Source organism: Pyrus communis, chromosome 10, assembly GCF_963583255.1.
Source record: "Pyrus communis chromosome 10, drPyrComm1.1, whole genome shotgun sequence".
Classification (NCBI taxonomy): domain Eukaryota; kingdom Viridiplantae; phylum Streptophyta; class Magnoliopsida; order Rosales; family Rosaceae; genus Pyrus; species Pyrus communis.
Genome location: NC_084812.1, coordinates 16,033,386 through 16,053,022, shown reverse-complemented (window position 1 = coordinate 16,053,022; position 19,637 = coordinate 16,033,386). Strand labels below are relative to the sequence as shown.

Sequence of the window (19,637 nt, the reverse complement as noted above, 5' to 3'; positions counted from 1 at the left end):
ATGCATCCCGGACCCTAAATGATGCTCAATTGAACTACTCTACAACGGAAAAAGAACTTCTAACTGTTGTTTTTGCTTTAGATACGTTTCGTTCTTATTTACTTGGTACCAAAGTTATAATCTATTCTGATCATGTAGCATTGAAGTACTTACTTACGAAGAAGGAGGCCAAACCAAGGCTTATTCGTTGGATGCTTCTCCTCCAAGAGTTCGATATCGAAATCCGGGACAAGAAAAGAAGTGAAAACATGGTGGCTGACCACTTGAGCCGTATGGTGCATGAGGAGGATACCGTGCCTATCCTAGAGACATTCCTAGATGAGCAGTTGCTATCCATCGAGGTAAGTGCACCATGGTATGCCGATTTAGTGAACTATTTAATGTCTAAACAAGTTCCAAGCACCCTAAACAAGCACCAATGTGATAAACTTAAAAAGGATGCACGTTTTTAAGTGGGATGACCCATATTTGTGGAAATATTTCCCTAATCAGATTCTACGTAGGTGTGTTCATGAAACGGAGTTTAATTCAATTTTAACTTTCTGTCACACTTATGCATGTGGGGGTCATTTTGGCACTAAAAGAACATCACATAAAGTTTTGGAATGTGGATTTTATTGGCCGACTATATTTAAGGATGCTAGAACTTTTTGTGTGACTTGTGATCATTGCCAAAGAACGGGCAATATAGGTGCCAAAGACCAAATGCTGCAACATCCCATCTTTTTTGTCGAAATTTTTGATGTTTGGGGTATTGATTTCATGGGTCCTTTTCCTTCATCTTATGGTTGTGTTTATGTTTTACTTGCGGATGATTATGTTTCGAAATGGGTGGAAGCAAAAGCCACCCGTACTAATGATTCCAAAGTGGTTGCAGAATTTGTGAAAACTAACATATTTGCAAGATTTGGAATGCCAAGGGTTCTTATAAGTGATGGAGGTTCTCACTTTTGTAATCGGACCATAGAGGCGTTGCTCAAGAAATATAATGTCACACATAAGGTGGCAACACTTTATCATCCTCAAACAAGTGGGCAAGCCGAGGTTTCTAATCTAGAAATCAAGCAGATTTTAGAGAAGACTGTTGGGCCAACTCGGAAGGATTGGAGCTTGTGTTTGAATGATGCATTGTGGGCATATCGTACCGCCTACAAAACACCAATTGGGATGTCCCCATTTCGGCTCATCTATAGGAAACTATGCCATCTTTCTGTTGAATTGGAGTACAAAGCACATTGGGCCGTAAAGACATTCAATATGGACATAGATGCTGCTGGAGTTCATGGGAAGCTTCAATTGAATGAGTTTGAGGAGATAAGGAATAAGGCTTATGAGAACGCGCGCATTTACAAAGAGAAAACAAGGGCTTACCATGACAAGATGATTCGTAACAAGACATTCTCAATAGGGTAGAAAGTCTTACTTTTCAATTCTCGCCTTCGCTTGTTTCTAGGTAAGTTACGTTCTAAATGGATAGGTCCTTTTGTTATTACTAATGTCTTTCCTCATGGTGCAGTCCAAATTCAAAGTTTGAAGACGGGACATGAATTTAAAGTGAATGGACACCGTTTGAAGCCCTACTACGAGAATTTCAAGGAGCATACCATGGAGGACATACCCCTCCATGCCGTGAGCCCTATTGAAGATTAAAAGGAGGTATCGTCCGGCTGGAAGACATTAAAGCAAGCGCTTCTTGGGAGGCAACCCATGTGTTCAAATGAGGAGACGATGGAACTCTAGCTCCACAACCAGATTTGCGTTCCTAAACCTTACTCTTTATTGCTTTCACTTTGCCATGCTTGTCATGTTGTTAGTTGCGTTATTTGTTTGTTTGTTTGTGAGTCTATGCTTAAAACATTGAGGACAATGTTTGGTTTACGTGTTGGGGGGGGGGGGTAAACAAGTTATTTTTGCATGATTTTCGTGGGATTTTTGAAGGAAAAATTTTGTCCTAGCTAAGAACATGTAAGAACATTTGAATACATAGGCATACTAATAACACTTTAAAGTAGGCATGCATTCAAAAACAATTCATAAAACCCATGACTTTCAAAGCCTAGTATATGGTGAACCATAAGACTCTTTAACAATATTAAAGAGAATAAGAATTTAGAGATTCTTTACCCTTGAAGTTCATCCTTGATTACACAAGGGATTCACCCAAGTGGAGGGCCTTCAAGTCACCTCCTTGCTCCTTGGATCTTCCTTGTGATTTCCTCCCTTTTAGTGCTCCTTTTCTTCTTTGAGGATTTGAGGATTTGTTCTCCAAAAACACCAAAGGTTTGGTGTCTCTAAGTCTCCACACCAAAGATGTAGTGTGAAGATGAAATGGATGACTTAGAGAAGAAGAAGATTGCTAGATGTTCCTCCCCTAAGTGGCCGGCCTCTATGTAGAAAATGAGAGAATATGTTTCACCCAAATTCAATTAGAAAACCCTAATTAGAAACAAAGCTATAAAGATGACTTTATACTTCATCTCTTAGGTTAGTGGCAAACTTGCAATTAAGCAAAAGTTCCCACTACCCTTTGATATGGCCGGCCTCCATTTGTTATTGGGCTTAATTGCCCATTTTGTTTTAGTTGTCATACAACTTAAACATAATGGGCCTTGTGGACCAAAACGTTTTTGTGCCCCGAAGCCCAAAACTAACTTAAACGCCCAATACGAACGTTTCGTATAATTAATTAACTATTTAATTAATCTTGACCATTCTTCAATTAAACCATTTAATTGCTTATCCATTTCATATAATTTCTTCACTTATATCCTTACTCGGTGTACGATCCATTAGGTTCCAATTAGCGAGGTAGTGGGCGATGTTACTCTTAACGATCGATTGTGAATTGAAACCACATTTCAATTCTCCCTTAAAATTAGTGTTTGCTAATCTTTAGGGCTTCCACAAACCATGGGTGACGCCTAGCAGCATGTCATGGTTACCCAAGCTAAGTAGAAGTGGTTGGAGAACCTATCCAGTTACAACTACAATGCAATACGGTCCTTCTCTAATACAATACTCTTAATCACATTGTTTAAGTGATGGTTTGTTTCATGTCTACTATCCAATGTGATATTTCTCTATATGATTCAATTGAATAAGATTTGGAACAAACTTCCTTAGTCATATTCATATGCTTTGGCCAAAGACTCTCGAATCATATCTTAGAGTATTCTCCTTCCACCATGGAAGGTTAGAGATCCCTTATTGTGCATTCATATGCCTACATGACTAGATAGCTTGACCCCAACAATGCCGTGGACACTCCAATGGAATGCCTTTGACATAATCAAAGATCAAGGACCTAACCATTAGACATCAATGATGTCTCAGGTCAAAGGACTACTTTGCATATTGCAACTATTGAGTTCTCACATGACATGTATGTTCGAACTCTCATTTGATCGTTGTTCAGTGTACTCGATTACCCTTTCGAGCACCTATGTGTTTGCCTTAGTGTCCAACACCAAATGACTTGAGACTAGTTCATACTCACGCTTGAGTCGACATAACACATACTAACCTTAGCGAATTGTCAATGCCCAATTGGCAATCCTATGGCTAGGAACGTTTTAGGAATGAACATAAGAGAAAGGTCCCGTTAATTTAACTAACTTAAATCACTTGTCTCTTAGATCAAATACATTCCTTGGATTCCCTTATTGCTTAAACACAAGATACTATAAATAATGATTAACAATAAGCTTTGCCCTCTATTAAACATATAAAAGTTTAACACAATAAGTATTCCAAAAAGCTATTACATCAAATGAGTGGCTTTGTGGGCATACTTCCAACAATTTTATCACCTATCACTTCTAAAGTTGTTTCTCACTGTTTTTAAGTGTTTTTAGTGTGTTTTGAAGTGTTTTTATGTGTCCTAAACAGAAAATCCGAAAATTTGAAAAAAATAATCGAAAAAAGTGTTTGAAAAACCCAAAAAGAGTTGTTTCTAGAGTTGTTTTTGTTTTTATGTTTGTTTGTGTCTTAGGATACCTTCCAACACAATAATAAGGATTTGGTTTTTAATTGCATAACTATTAAAGAAAGTTACAAACACGGATGGAAGTTTGATATGCTCTTTGGTTTATGCTTAGTTGTAGTTGACATTTACGAATTCACATGTAATCACAAGGAAAAAAATCAGTTTTTGTAACATGCTTGAAGGAAGAAACTCAAACTAACGCTACAACCCTAAGAGACTTGAGCCTAAACGTTCTTTGGAGAGTTATCAATCTTGATTTCTTGTTTTCTAAAGTCGTTGCATGATCTCATTATTCTTTGCTTGGTTGCTACTTAGAATGCGTTTCATCACTATAGTTCCAAACACTAGAACTCATACCCGTTTCATTCAAAGCATGAAATTGATTAGCATAACAAATAACAAGATGAAGTTGTTTAGTAGTCACCACCATAGCCAAATAGCCAAATCCACCCTTGTCATTTGTATTGTAGGATTAGCCCCTTTGAACCTTGTTTAAGCCTATTTTCTTTGTTAACCACATCACCCTTACCTAGCCTAGAATAGGACTTTCCAGACCCTTGTTCTTGAAGTATAGTGGAGCATAACTTAGAAGGATTTCCTTTTGAGTGACATTCTTGCAGAAAACAAGTTTGGGGGAAGGGATTTTTGTGTGTATGTGTGTGCCAATGTCTTAAAGGAGGCACGGAAAAAAAAAGAAAAAGAAAAAAGAAACGTGAAAAAGAAGAAGAAAAGAAAGAAAAGGAGTTGAAAATAAGTGAGAATGAACTCACAAGTGTTGATTGTTGAAGAAAGGGTCCAAAAGTTCGAATCTGACCCTAGGTGTTGCATGAATCTTCCCTGTGTTTAAAAGGTAGTTTTCTGCATTCTAAAGGGAATTCTAAGTGCCCAATTCATTACTTTGCTCACTATTGCTTTAAGAACGTTTGTTTCCTCTACATTTACTTGTTAGCCAATACCTTTGCCCCGTTACAACCCTTAAACTTCTATCGTGATTGTTATGTGTTTCAATATGTGGAGTTTAAAATTGGTTTGAGCATATGGTATCCATGGTTCTCGCGTCTAAGTAGTGGCATTCCATTCATGAGATCATATACATATACATGTAAATAATTCCAGCAAGTGCATTCTTTCATTATACATATGTGAGTGCTAGTCTCCATGTTTGCATCAATCTTCTCACATATACCTAGTGTAGGGAGTGTAGTCAGAAAAGCTGTGTGAAAATAGAGAGTATATCTTGTGAGGAATTGAGGGATTCTCTAAGGCATGTTACTATATTCAAAATCATGTTTTAATTGATTAAATGCGAGCTAGTGAGTGGTAACTATGATTAAGTATGTGCTCGAGGGTAGGGATAACTAAAATCTATGTGAGTGGTGATCTTTAATATGTCATGTTGCATTGGAAATCCCTGAGGTAATGTTGGAAGGTTTAGGTTGTGTGTTGTTTGTTTTGTTTATTTCGTTTTGCTCGAGGACTAGCAATAGCTAAGTGTGGGGGAATTTGATAGTAGCATATTTAGCCTACTTAGTTATGCTATTTCCTTGAATTTAGTGAGCTAATTACTACTTATTATAGTGTTTTGAGCTATTTTCGTTTGTTTGTGGGTCCTAATGACAAAGTTGGCAAGAAAAGGCAATTTTGAGCCTTTTAGAGCAGTTTTGGGCTTATTATGGATAGCTTGTATATGGAGCAAGGTGGATGGACGAATTTGGAGTCAAAAGAGGCTAGGAACATGCTACAAATCAGAAAAGGAAAGTTCAAGACAAAGAAGATAAGGAAAGAGCAAGAAATATGGAAACTTATCCTAACAACCTTATCTTATCCAAACCTTATCCTATCTTATCCTAACCTTATCTTGTTCCCCCTTAATCCTAGCTGCAAGTGGACCTAAAAACCTAATTTCTAGATGCCTTATTGACCCTAAAAGGGTGCCGCACCTTACCCCCTTCCCTTTATGCCTTCTAGAACACCCAAAATCAGCCACAAAACACCTAATTTCTAGAAGGCCCAATTTTGGACGAATTTCCTAAACTTTTTTCTGATTGGATTCTGATTTAAGTTGGCCCTTTTCCTCTTGGATTTGGATTGTATAAGTCCATATCTGAAATAAATTGGGCTAGGACTTGATTTCCAAACCTTTGCCGTAACCTAGGGGGCCCTAATCACTTATTTCTGCTAGGTTTAACCCTAATTCTGATTGCTATGGTTTTTGCCATGCTATATATATATATATGAACCTTAAGTTGCCGCACCCCATTACATACCCTAGGCAGCCATTCATCATTCAATTCGTTCATTCATCCACACACACACCATATATTCAGAAAATACAACCTTGTACCGCAAATCCTAGGGAGAAGGAGTGTCGTGGCTTCCATAGGAGAAGGAGACCCTTGTGCCGCAAGAATCTGCATCCATTGGAGACTTTGGGAGTTCTTTCTTCCCTTGTTTTGGTTCCATGTTTATTTTAATTTGCTTTTCAATTGTTTTGAACATGTGTAACTAAGTTTTTCTTAGTTAGAGGTGAATTCAAAGCCATGGACATGTTTTATATGAATTGATTTCCTCCAGATTTTGTTTCTTGAATTGTGAATGTGATTTACTTAATTGATTTATTGAGAACTTGTTCTTGTGTGTTGATTAAGGATGCATACTTAGTTTTCATGCATGAATTTGATGCTAGGATATAAGGGAATTTCACCTAATCATTAAGAACTCATATTCACAAGTAGTGAAAATCACTAGTCATGATTGTATTAAGTAAATTCTAGGCAAGGATATCATGCAATTCATAGTTATGAATACCTAGTCAATGCTTAGGGTTTTCAAAAAGCTTAATGATCTTTGATTTTATCTCTATTATGCAGTTCATGTAGAGAATTTGATAAGAATGATTCGATTGTCGATGCATATTCCATCCAATTCAATGAAACTAGGAAAATCTGAAAGTTAATTTGTGCTTTTCACAATTAGTTTGGGGCATTGTTATTCATGGTTTAAAGGGATAAAATCTGGAAATCAATTTATGTTACATATGTGCATGTGTGGAGAAGGACCCTCTAACTAACCTTTTTCCCATTCAATTCACCTAATTTAGTGCCTAATCTGTTTAGTTTACAATCTGTCCAATTTAATTAATTTCGTCCAAATCAATTCCCCCTTTTATTAAGTGTGCTAGATTAGTTAGAAAAGTGTTTGAATTTGTCCAAATTAGTGTTTTGAGTCTAAGTTAATTAAATTTCGTCCAAATCACCCTTTAGAGTCTAGTTTGAGTCTATTTGATTGTTTTGTGCTGTTTTGAGTCTTTTTAATTTGTTTTGAGCCATATAGGTCTAGTTAAGTGTTTTTAAATTTAGTTTTGTGTTTTTAAGTCAGTTTAGAGTAGATTAGCATCCCTAGTTAATCCCCGGTTAGAACGATCCCTACTTGCATATATACTACAATTGTCACAAATAGGGTTTAATTTGTGTGTCAATATAATTTTCACATCACAAAAAATTGTAAAAAACAAACATTCAGAGATCAAGTAACGGGGACAAAACTTTTCGACGATTATAAACGAAAAATCAAGATTTAATGGTTATTTTAACTCCTATTTTGATGATTTTTAACAGCTACACTCCTTGACCGTATATGAATACAATGAATGAATTCGATCTTCAATTTAAAATATTTACACTATTGGATACCACAAAATCTTATGTTATACTTAATGAAAGTATAAATAAACTCCTAGTGTTAGTGAATCTATTGTTTTGATGGGATACGCACTCTACAATACTAGTTTCAATGATCCAACCGTCAAACATGTTTGCATATACTTCGAGATCGCATACGCAAAAAACAAACATTCAAAGATCAAGTAACGGGACAAAATTTTTCGACAGTTATAAACGAAAAATCACAATTTAACAGTTATTTTAACTTTGATTTTGATGATTTTTGACAATTACACTCCTTGATCCTATAAGAATACAATGAACTAATTCAATTGTCAATTTAAAATGTTTACACTAATGGATATCACAAAATCTTATGTTATACTTAATAAAAGTATAAATAAACTCTTAAGTGTTAGTGAATCTATTGTTTTGATGGGATACGCATTCTACGAAGCTAGTTTCAACAATACAACTATCAAACATGTTTGTATATACTTCGAGATCGCATACGCCAAAAATTGAAAAAAACAAGCATTCAGAGATCAAGTAACGGGACATACCTTTTTGACAGTTATAAATGAAAAATCACGATTTAACGGTTATTTATGATTTTTTACAACTACATTCCTTGACCCTATATGAATACAATGAATGAATTTGATCTTCAATTTAAAATATTTACATTAGCGGATACCACAAAATTTTTTTGTAATACTTAGTGAAAGTATAAATAAACTCTAAGTGTTAGTGAATCCATCGTTTTGATGAGATACGCATTCTACGGAACTAGTTTCAACAATCCAACCATGAAATATGTTTTTATATACTTCGAGATCACATATGTCAAAAATCGCAAAAAACAAGTATTCAGAGATCAAGTAATGGGACATACCTTTTTTATGGTTATAAACGAAAAATCTCGATTTAACGATTATTTTAACTCCGATTTTGTTGATTTTTTACAACTACATTCCTTGATCCTATATGAATACAATGAACTAATTTGATCGTCAATTTAAAATATTTACACTAGTGGATATCACAAAATCTTATGTTATACTTAATGAAAATATAAAGGGTAAATTACACAAAACTACCTCAACTATGGGTCAAATGATACTATCATACCTTATCTTTTAAAAATGACAATGTCATATGTCATATCCCGACCGGGGCCCCCACCACATCCCGGGCTCAACTCCACCGTAGCACAATATTGTCCGCTTTGGGCCTTGACCGCACTCTCATGGTTTTGCTTCTGGGAACTCATGAGCAACTTCCCAATGGGTCACCCATCGTAGGATTGCTCCATCCCAAAACTTACTTAACTTTGGATTTCCGATGGAACCCGAAGCCAGTGAGCTCCCAAAAGGCCTCATGCTGGGTAGAGATGGGAATATACATAAAAGGCTTACAAGATCCATTCCTTTGGGCGATGTGGGATGTTACAATCCACCCCCCTTAGGGGCCCGATGTCTTCGTCTACACACTTCCGCCTAGGGATTGGCTCTGATACCAAATTGTCACATCTCAGCCCGGGCCCCCACCACATTCCAAGATCAACTCCACCGTAGTACGATATTGTCCGCTTTGGGCCCTGACCACACCCTCATGGTTTTGCTTCTTGGAACTCACGAGCAACTTCCCAGTGGGTCACCTATCTTGGGATTGCTCCAGCCCAAAACCCGCTTAACTTCGAAGTTCCGATAGAACCCGAAGCGAGTGAGTTCCCCAAAAAGCCTCGTGCTAGGAAGAGATGAGAATATACATATAAGGCTTACAGAATCCATTACCTTGGGCAATATGGGATGTTACATCATACCTCATCTTACGAATTTGTGCCAATGTCAGATCTCCGTCTGTTTTTCTGTTAATTTCTCTGTTAAGTGTTAAGGTGGCTAGATACGGGGCCCACTCATTAATCCAACTGGATTTAAAAATAATTAAATATTAAAAAAATTTTAAAAAAAATTATTTTTTTATATAAAATTGTGGGATCCACCTTTGCAAATCCTTCCCCACCCAACCTAGCTCCACCACCCCCTCTCTCTCTCTCTCTCTCTCCTTTCTCTTTCTCTCGCCTCTCTATCTTCTCTCTCCTTGCAACCCACATCCCTAAAATCTCAAAATCCAAATACCATTCCCACCCGGTCCCCCCCCCCCAACCTTCCTCCAGCACCCACCCACTTTGATGCTAAGGAGGCTGATGATGGCTTCATTTGTAGCTCCTCGAGCTAGTCTTTCTTCAAGTACCAAAAAAAAAAAAAACACCAGTTCGTCTTCCCCACCCAAACCCACTCCCAAATTAGACACACCCTTTCTCCCCACTCGAGCCCACCCCTAAATCTGAGAAACTCTTTCCCTTTCTCTAATCCCTAGCCCCAAATCAAAGGCACTTCATCTCTCTATCTAATCCCTGCACTATTTGGATAGGAAGGGTGAGGTCGAAGTCGAACAGGGCCATTTTCTCGAGATTTGGGAGGTTTGATGTGATTTTGGGTTTTGAGATTTGTAATGGGTTTTGGGATTTTGGGGATGCATGTTGCCTAGAGAGAGAGAAGAGAGAGGAGAGAGAGAGAGAGAGAGAGAGAGAGAGAGAGAGAGAGAGAGAGAGAGAGAGAGAGGGTGGGTGGGTGGTGGAGGAAGATTGGGGGGAACGGGTGGGAAGGGTTTCTAGTGGGGTTTAGGGGATATGGGTTTTTGGGGAGGGGGATAGAGGGTTGATGGGAGAAGGGGATCTGGGTTTTCGGGGAAGGGGGATACGAGTTGATGGGTGTTTTTTCGATTTTTGTTTTTGTTGTTTTTTTCAATTTTTTAATATATAATTAATTTTTAAAATATTTAATTAATTTTTAAATATATATTTTTTTTTTAATTGAAAGTGGGCCCATAATCAAGCCATGTCAGCATTTAACTGAAAAATTCACGGCCAAGCTAACGGAAGGTATAACATTGGACCAAATTCTAAATATGAGGTATGACATTGTCAATTTTAAAAGATGTATGATAGTGTCGTGAGACCCATAGTTGAGGTATTTTTTGTCATTTACCCAAGTATAAATAAACTCTAAGTATTAGTGAATCTATTGTTTTGATGGGATACGCATTGTACAAAACTAGTTTCAACAATCCAACTGTTAAACTTGTTTGTATATGCTTCAAGATCACATACGCCAAAAATCGCAAAAAATAAACATTCAGATATAAAGTAACGGGACAAACCTTTTTGACGGTTATAAACGAAAAATCACCATTTAACGGTAGTTTTAACTTCGATTTTGATGATTTTTTTACAGCTACACTCCTTGATCCTATACGAATAGAATGAACTAATTTGATCGTCAATTTAAAATATTAACACTATTGGATACCACAAAATCTTATGTTATACTTAATGAAAGTATAGATAAACTCCAAGTGTTAGTGAATCTATTGTTTTCATGCGATACACATTCTATGAAACTAGTTTCAATGATCCAACCGTCAAACTTGTTTGTATATGCTTCAAGATTGCATACGCCAAAAATCGCAAAAAACAAACATTCAGAGATTATGTATGATAGGAGCATACTTATGCTACTGAGTTATGTTGTTTCCTTGCATTTAGTTAGTTAATGACTACTTATTATAGTCTTTTAAGCTATTTTCGTATGTTTGTAGGTCCTAATGGCAAAAGGAGTAAGAAAGTGCATTTTGGAGCCATTTGGAGCAGTTTTGGGCATCAATTGGATAGCTTATGAGTGGAGCAAGGTGGATGGACGAAATTAAAGTCAAGAGAGGCTAGGAAATGCTACAAATTTGGAGAAACAAGTTACAAAGACGATAAGGAAAGAGCAAGAAATAAGGAACATTATCCAACTTTATCTTATCCTATCCTAACCAACCTTATCCTTTCCTAAATCTAGCATTCCTATCTTATCTTATCCAAATCAGTTTATGCCTTAATTCTAGCTATTTAGAAGGGATTGGTTATACATTTAAATACATAACTCAGATTCTAGAGACCTTATCCCTTGTGTGCCGCATATATGCCATTCCTTGATGGATTGGGGGTTGTAATCCCTCTCCTACAAAAGTGCCGTACCCCTTAGCCTAAGTTCTTTTAGAAATCTGCCCTAAATACTCTTTCTAGAAGCCCTTATCTGCTCCTATATGTAAGCCGCACCCTCTCCATATTCTTTTTGGTTTTTTGATTTCTAGAAGGTCCAAAAGCCTAGTCCTTTTCCCATTGGATTGTGCAATCCTTTTCCTTCAGAAATTGTGCAAGACCTAGCCTATAAATACAAGCCTTTGCCTCAGGTTTTAATGATCCATTCACTCATCCATTCATTCATACATTCAGCCATCAAACACCATAATTCACGCCACATCACCCTAGTGCCGCAAGCAAGGAAAGAAGGAGAAGAAGACTTGTGCAATCTGCCATCCAAGGAAGGTTTGAAATCTACCATTAGAGTGTGGAGTGTTTCTAGGTGTATTCTATCCTTAGTTTTAATTCAATGTTTATATTAATTTGGTTTTCAATTATGATGAACATGTGGAACTAATTTCTTTTTAGTTGGAGGTGAATTCAAAGCCATGATTATATGTTTTATATGAATTGATTATATCCAGTTATTGTTTCTTGAGTCTTGAATGTGATTTGCTTATCTAAGTTATCAAAACTTGTTTATGTATGTTGGTTGAGGGTCGACACTTAATTTGCATGCATGAATTTGATGCTAGAGTATAAGGGAGTTTCATGTAATAGTTATTCACTTACATTCACAAGTAGTGGAGGTTGCTAGTCACAATCGTGTTAAGTAAATCCTTGGTATGAGTCTCATGCGCTTAATAGTGATGAATGCCTTGTCAATACTTATAATTTTCATAGAACTTAATGACTTTTGATATGTATCTCTATCATGTGTTTCATATAGGGAACTTGAGAAAGATAATTTGGTTGCGATGCGTATTCCATCTAATTCAATGAAATAAGGAAAATCTGATGGTTGATTGTGCGATGCAATTAACTTGGGGCGTAGTCATTCATAGTCTAAAGAATAATAACTGGAAATTGGTTTATATGCATATGTCATGTGTGGAGAAGGACCCTCTAACTAGCCTTTCACCCATTTAAATCACCCAAATTCGTTTTTACAAAATGTTTTATGCAAAGTTTCTGTTTTAAGTTTTAATTTCGTCAAAAACAATCCCCCTTTCATTTAGTCTTGTTATTTGAGTCAAAATTTGTTTTCTTTTAGTCTTTTGAGTCAAGTTAAGTTTTATTTCGTCAAAACCACTTGTTAGGTTTAGAATTGAGTCTTTTTGATTGTTTGTTGCTGTTTTGAGTGTTTTAAGTTAGTTTTGAGTCTATAGAGTCTAGTTTAGTGTTTTTGAGTCTTATTTGTGTTGATTAGCATCCCTAGTTAATTCCCATTCTAGAACGATCCCTACTTGCATATATACTACAATTGTCACAAATAGGGTTTAATTTGTGTGTCAAGATAATCTTCACATCAATGTAACAGGACACACCTTTACGAAGGTTATAAAAGAAAAATCATGATTTAACGGTTATTTTAACTTTTATTTTGATGATTTTTTACAGCTACATTCCTTTACCCTATATGAATACAATGAATGAATTCGATCTTCAATTTAAAATATTTACACTAGTGGATACCACAAAATCTTTATGTTATACTTAATAAAAGTATAAATAAACTTGAATTGTTAGTGAATCTATCGTTTTGATGGGATATGCATTCTGCAAAACTAGTTTCAATGATCCAACTGTCAAACTTGTTTGCATATACTTTGAGATCGCATACACCAAAAATCGCAAAAAAACAAATATTCAAATAGCAAGTAACAAGACAAACATTTTCGATAGTTATAATCGAAAAATCACCATTTAACGGTAATCCAATTTTGATGATTTTTTTACACTTTGTGATCCTATATGAATATAGTGAACTAATTTGATCGTCAATTTAAAATATTTACACTATTGGATACCACAAAATCTTATGTTATACTTGATGAAAGTATGGATAAACTCCAAGTGTTAGTGAATCTATTGTTTTGATGCGATACGCATTCTCCGAAACTAATTTCAACAATCTAACCATCAAACTTGTTTGTATATACTTCGAGATCGCATATGCCAAAAATTGCAAAAAACAAACATTCAGAGACTATGTAACGGCACAAACCTTTGCGACGGTTATAAACAAAAAATCACGATTTAACAGTAATTTTAACTTCGATTTTGATGATGTTTTACAGCTACACTCATTAATCCTATATGAATACAATGAATTAATTTGATCGTCAATTTAAAACATTTACACAAGTGGATACCACAAAAGAAAAAGGCAATGCAATAACCCCAAAAGAAAAGCAAAAGGAAAAAAAAAAAAGACACTTTGTGCGATGTGCAACGATACTTTGTGCAACAATACATTGTGCAAAGAAGACTGGCGTTGCGCAAAGCTGTTTTGCAACGATACATTGTGCAACGATACTTTGTGCAAAGAAGACTGGCGTTGCGCAAAGCTGTTTTGCGCGATGTAGGTGCATCTTCGTCTCACAAAACAGTTTTGCACGACGCTAATCTTTGTCACGCAAAGTGTCATTGCGCAAAGACCATTTGCACAATGTTTTCTGTTTAGCGTCTCGCAAACATACTTTGTGTCACATCCCGGCCCGGGGTGGAACCACTTCCCAGGCCTACTCCACCACCGTAGCACGATATTGTCCGCTTTGGGCTTACCATTTCCTCACAGTTTTATTTTTGGGAACTCACGAGCAACTTCCCAGTGGGTCACCCATCATGGGATTGCTCTAGCCCCCTTCTTGCTTAACTTTGGAATTCCTACGGAACTCGAAGCCAGTGAACTCCCAAAAGGCCTCTTGCTAGGTAAGGATGGGAATATACATTTAAGGATCACACCCCTGGGTGATGAGGGATGTCACAATCCACCCCCCTTAGGGGCCCGACGTTCTCGTCGGCACACACACAACCAGGGTTAGGCTCTGATACCAAATGTCACATCCCGGCCTGGGGCAGATCACTTCCTGGGTCCGCTCCACCACCGTAGCACATTATTGTCCACTTTGGGCTTACCATTCCCTCACAGTTTTGTTTTTGGGAACTCACGAGCAACTTCCTAGTGGGTCACCCATCATGGGATTGTTCTAGCCCCCTTCTCGCTTAACTTCGGATTTCCTACGGAACACGAAACCAGTGAGCTCCGAAAAGGCCTCGTGCTAGGTAGGGATGCGAATATACATTTAAGGATCACACCCCTGGGTGATCTGGGATGTCACACTTTGCGTGACGAAATTTTTTGCGTCGCGCAAGTTGCCGTCGCACAAACATGTTTTTGCCGGAATGAAGGTAGGATAAACATTGTATGATGGTAGAGTTTAGTTTTTGAGAGTGGGTTTACTAATAAATATTGTTTTATTTATAATTATATTTGTACTTGATGATAATTATGCAATAGGGACAAAAAACAATTCACATTTAAAGTTTAAGTTAAGTGTAAAACGATATTATATGGGTCCAAATAAAATTTTCCTAAAAGAAATTCTAAACTAAATTCAACGTGTTTTTTTCTTCTTTATTTTGAAATACTTCACTTTTAAGTATATAAATCTCAGCGCCCATAATTCTGAAATTATCGTTTTTTGCAGTTGTCACAAAGCCAATACCAATTGATTAATCTTCTATGCAGATTTTTAAGCACACAAGAAAATTGCTACCAATTTTATGGGCATTTCCTTACCCAACTTGTGTGCAGTGTGTAAAATATTAACGAAATTATGAAATATCTGAAATGTCAACAATACATATGGAAGGGAGGTGAAATGCAAACTTATCTTGTATCGTTGAGATATAGGCAAATACATGCATATTGACGATATTTACCCAATTCGTTGCAAAAATTTTGCCGAAATTGAATACATATTTGAAACTTATTTCCATCAAAATCAATTAATATTAATATATCCATTAATACTTCTACAAATTTGCATATCATTATTTTCATATATATCGAAATTTTGAACCCTGATTATGTGCAGTAAAATATCCACTCGAGGGAAAGGCTTTGGAAAAACCAAAATGCGGGGAGCACATAAAAAGAGGACTCGGTCTACAAATCCCCCTAACAAAACAGCATTTACTCACTTATTACCACACCCCCCCCCCCCCCCCCCCCCCCCCCCCCCACACAAAACACATACAAAAACTCCCTTCTCAAAAGGAGGTTAGTTTCCTACTCATTTTCCCACCCTTCGTTGTCCATCAGACATTTCAACCAAAGATCCAAATTTACAGGAAAATCAATCTAATACCAATTAACTCTAACAAAGACCCAACAAATTACTTTTGCTTCAATTCAATCTCTTTTATTTGTTTTTCCATTTTTCTATTTATTTTGAGATGAAAATAAGTATATAGATATAAATCACCGGCTTAAATAAAAGGTTACATAATCTTTTTTGTTTTTTGTTTTGAACAAACGATATTATCTACACTAAGAGAGAAGGGTTAGGCTTAGCCTCACAATGAACTAACAATAATGTGGTTTAAATTCGCCATTAGTGAGAATCGAACCTAAAACCTCTCACTTACAAGTAAAGAGTACCACTAGATCGTAGTACTAAGTGACAAAAGGTTATAGAATCTTAAAATAAATTAAAATCTGATTCAGTTTTCTCCTTTTTAATTACTGTACTTAGATGTTTAAAGGATTAATGATCCCATATTTCTCTTTTCCTCAATGCACTTATGTTTAATTGTGTACGTTTCTTTCGATTGATTTATCGAAAGCAACGACAAAAAATGTAAGTGTTCAAAAGAAGAGAAGTAGTGTGTCTATTATTTTCAATGTTTACTCCCTCGAAAAACATTAGAAATCCGACGATGACACGTGGGACGTTTTGTGTTTGTTATTGTTGCTCGGTCACCGCTCGGTGAGTTAAACAAGTGTGGTAAACAAGTGGTTGCTTTTTATCTTCGGAGGACACCATGGTTTTTAATTCAGCATCATCGTTACAACAAACCCCAGCAGTTTCCTTGACTTGGACAAGGAAGCCACCGGTTTATTCTGGTACTAGTGTCCAAAATGCCAGAACTACCCTTCTTAAACAAAAGAGGAAAATCCAATTTCCTTGGCAAATGGCGGATAAAGAAGGGCATTTGGGAAACCAAAGGAAAGTGGTGAAAATAAAGGAGACGGTGTGGGGGAAGGATGAGGATCTTCGTGAAGATTTTCACATCTTATTCGTTAATTGTACATCGTCTGATCAGAAATCGTTAAATACTGTTGGTTTTTAGGTTTAAATTAAAAAATTCAAAATAACTTCTAAACGCATGATATACGATAAACAGATAGAATATAAGAATTCTAAGATCCTGATAAAGAGAATCCGGATGGCAACCAAATCCGTGGCGTAAAGAGGAATAAAAACATAAACGGGCAAGCTTCGCATGTTACATGTGCCCTCTTTCAAGTTTCTACCTTTATGGTTACGCTTTTAATTAATTATAATCCTAATTTAAAGTAAAATTTTGCCCTTTTTAATAGACCAAAAAAATTCAAAACCCAAAAACACCCTTTTTTCCTGTAAATTATTTATTAAAAATAAAAATAAATTGTCGGTTTGTATATATCTCTCTTTTGGTGGCTTCCTTCCACTACCTTGTCTCCAGGAAAGAAAGGAGAGCTCACAGTTGCTTTGTTTTGCTCAGTTTTTTGGTCTGTAGTTTGATTGATTAAATTTTAGGGTTTTTGGGTAAATTGCAATGGAGGAGCGGTGTAAGATTTGCATGAGGAGCTTCCCCAATGGCAGAGCCTTACGGGGTCACATGAGGTCTTACGTCATGAACCATCCAATTCCTCCGAAACCGGAAGATGAAGACGAAGAAGCGAATCGAGAACAAACCCAGCTGACCGTTGATGAGCTGTGCGATTTAGCTTCAGCTTCTTCTCCATCGTCTTCAGACAATGAAGAAGAACATGATGATGATATGATTTATGGTTTGAGAGAGAATCCAAAGAGAAGCATAAAGCAAGTGGATCCTGAGTTTTCTTTTGTCATCCATGCTGGGTCTATTGTTCTTCAAGACAGAGAGAGTGAGACCGAGTCGTCCAAGAACCCAACTCGGAGACGATGTAAAAGAACACGAAAATCCTCCATGATGGCGCTTCATCATCATCAAAATCATAATCAGTATCACCATCATCAAAAACTCGAATCTTTCAAGAAAGTTAAGGTCAAGAACAAGGTGGTCAGCAGCAAGGCCGATTCTTTCGATCCTGAACCTGTAAGTTCAATTTCTGATGCCACCAAAGAGGAAGATGTCGCCTTCTGCCTCATGATGTTGTCGAGAGACAAATGGAAAAAACAAGACCGCCACCACCACCATGAACAAGAACAAGAAAAAGACGATGAAGTGGAAAGATCAACGGAGGACACGGATGATTCTGAGGAGCATCTGATCAACTTACCCAGAACTAGAACTGCTCGAGGGAAATACAAATGTGAAACGTGCAACAAAGTTTTTAAATCTTATCAGGCTCTTGGTGGTCACAGAGCAAGCCACAAGAAGAAGATTAAGGCTTTGAATGCGAACCCCATTAACAAGCCCGAATTGGAGCAAGAAAATTATAATGTGGCAGGAAATTCTTCCTCGGTGGCTGAACGAAAAATTCATGAATGCCCAGTTTGTTTTAGAGTTTTTTCCTCTGGTCAAGCGCTTGGCGGGCACAAAAGATCTCATGTGATGAGTGGTTCTGCAGCAGAAGCAAGCAATAGTAGTCCTCCATTGAAGAGTTTAAGTAAGCTTGGTGATAGTTTGATAGATCTTAATCTTCCTGCTCCTTTTGACGATGATGACATCAGCCAAATCGAGCTCTCTGCAGTTTCTGATTCAGAGTTTGTGAACCACGTTAGAAGATGAAGTTGAAACTGGTTATGTTGTCGTTCCAAACTTGTTATACCAATTGGTTGTTTGTTATAATTCATAGAAATTGTTCATTCATAATTCTAACAATTCATGAACTTCCCAGTTCAAATATTCACATGTTTTTCTGGTTTTTTATTTATTTTTATTTTTATTTTTTATTTTTATAATTATAGAGTTCTGTAGCAGTAGAATTAAATAGCATTCATTCTGGTCATGTGTATTTGTTTCCAAGCAGTTCAAGCTAACTGCTCTAACTCATTTTTCTTTTCTTTTTTCTTTTTTTTTTAAATTTAAATTTTAATTGGGAAAAAGTCATTCTCAGAAGAGGTTGAGCAACCCGAGTATGTTTCTGTCATTAAAAATGATAAAAGCAACTCAACATCTTTCACTATTGACATTTCACAGTTCATGAGGAGGAAGAGGAAGCTAATTCTCACTCACTTATCTGCCTGCCCTCTCTACTACTTTGTCTCAGTCTGTCTGATACTGTTGCAAGCTTTACTTGCATTGCTGATCTGCATACCCAGTAAAGATTTGGATTTTTTTTTTTTTTTTATATTTCTTTTTTCAAAAGCGTTATTATGTACTAATCTATTCTACTGAAATTAGAATTGAAACATGAGTGTATAGAGACGACACACTATTCCTCTGGCCAACTAACCTAATTACGTTAAAGAGGGTATGAGGGCGACACATAGTTGTTCTAGCCAACTAATTTAATCATATTTCCCAAGCTAGAGACTTTTTAATGACCATAATATTGGGGAAATGAATCTGAATTTTCATTAATTACCCACCAAAAAAGAAAGTATGTTTTCCAGATGTGGGTTGTCTTCAAAAGGGTGGATTGTGAGAAAAAAGGAAAAATGAGGAAATCTTTGGCTTTGCAGAGAGAATATTATTAGCGTTTGGTTTGGCGTGACTAGCTCAAAGCAGACTTTTAATTTGTATTTACAACAAAAATGGCAGTTTCTTACCCATTTCTTTTAATTTCTTAATCAACTCGCACTGATCGAATGTATTT

General features: G+C 36.5%; 1 protein-coding gene across 1 annotated transcript; it reads left to right on the top strand.

Moving 5' to 3' along the window:
• Positions 1–17,370: 17,370 nt before the first annotated feature.
• LOC137746597 (zinc finger protein ZAT9-like) lies at positions 17,371–18,623 on the top strand. The gene has a single exon (XM_068486609.1). The coding sequence runs from the start codon at positions 17,450–17,452 to the stop codon at positions 18,605–18,607; it is 1,158 nt and encodes a 385-aa protein (XP_068342710.1). The 5' UTR covers positions 17,371–17,449; the 3' UTR covers positions 18,608–18,623.
• Positions 18,624–19,637: the final 1,014 nt, after the last annotated feature.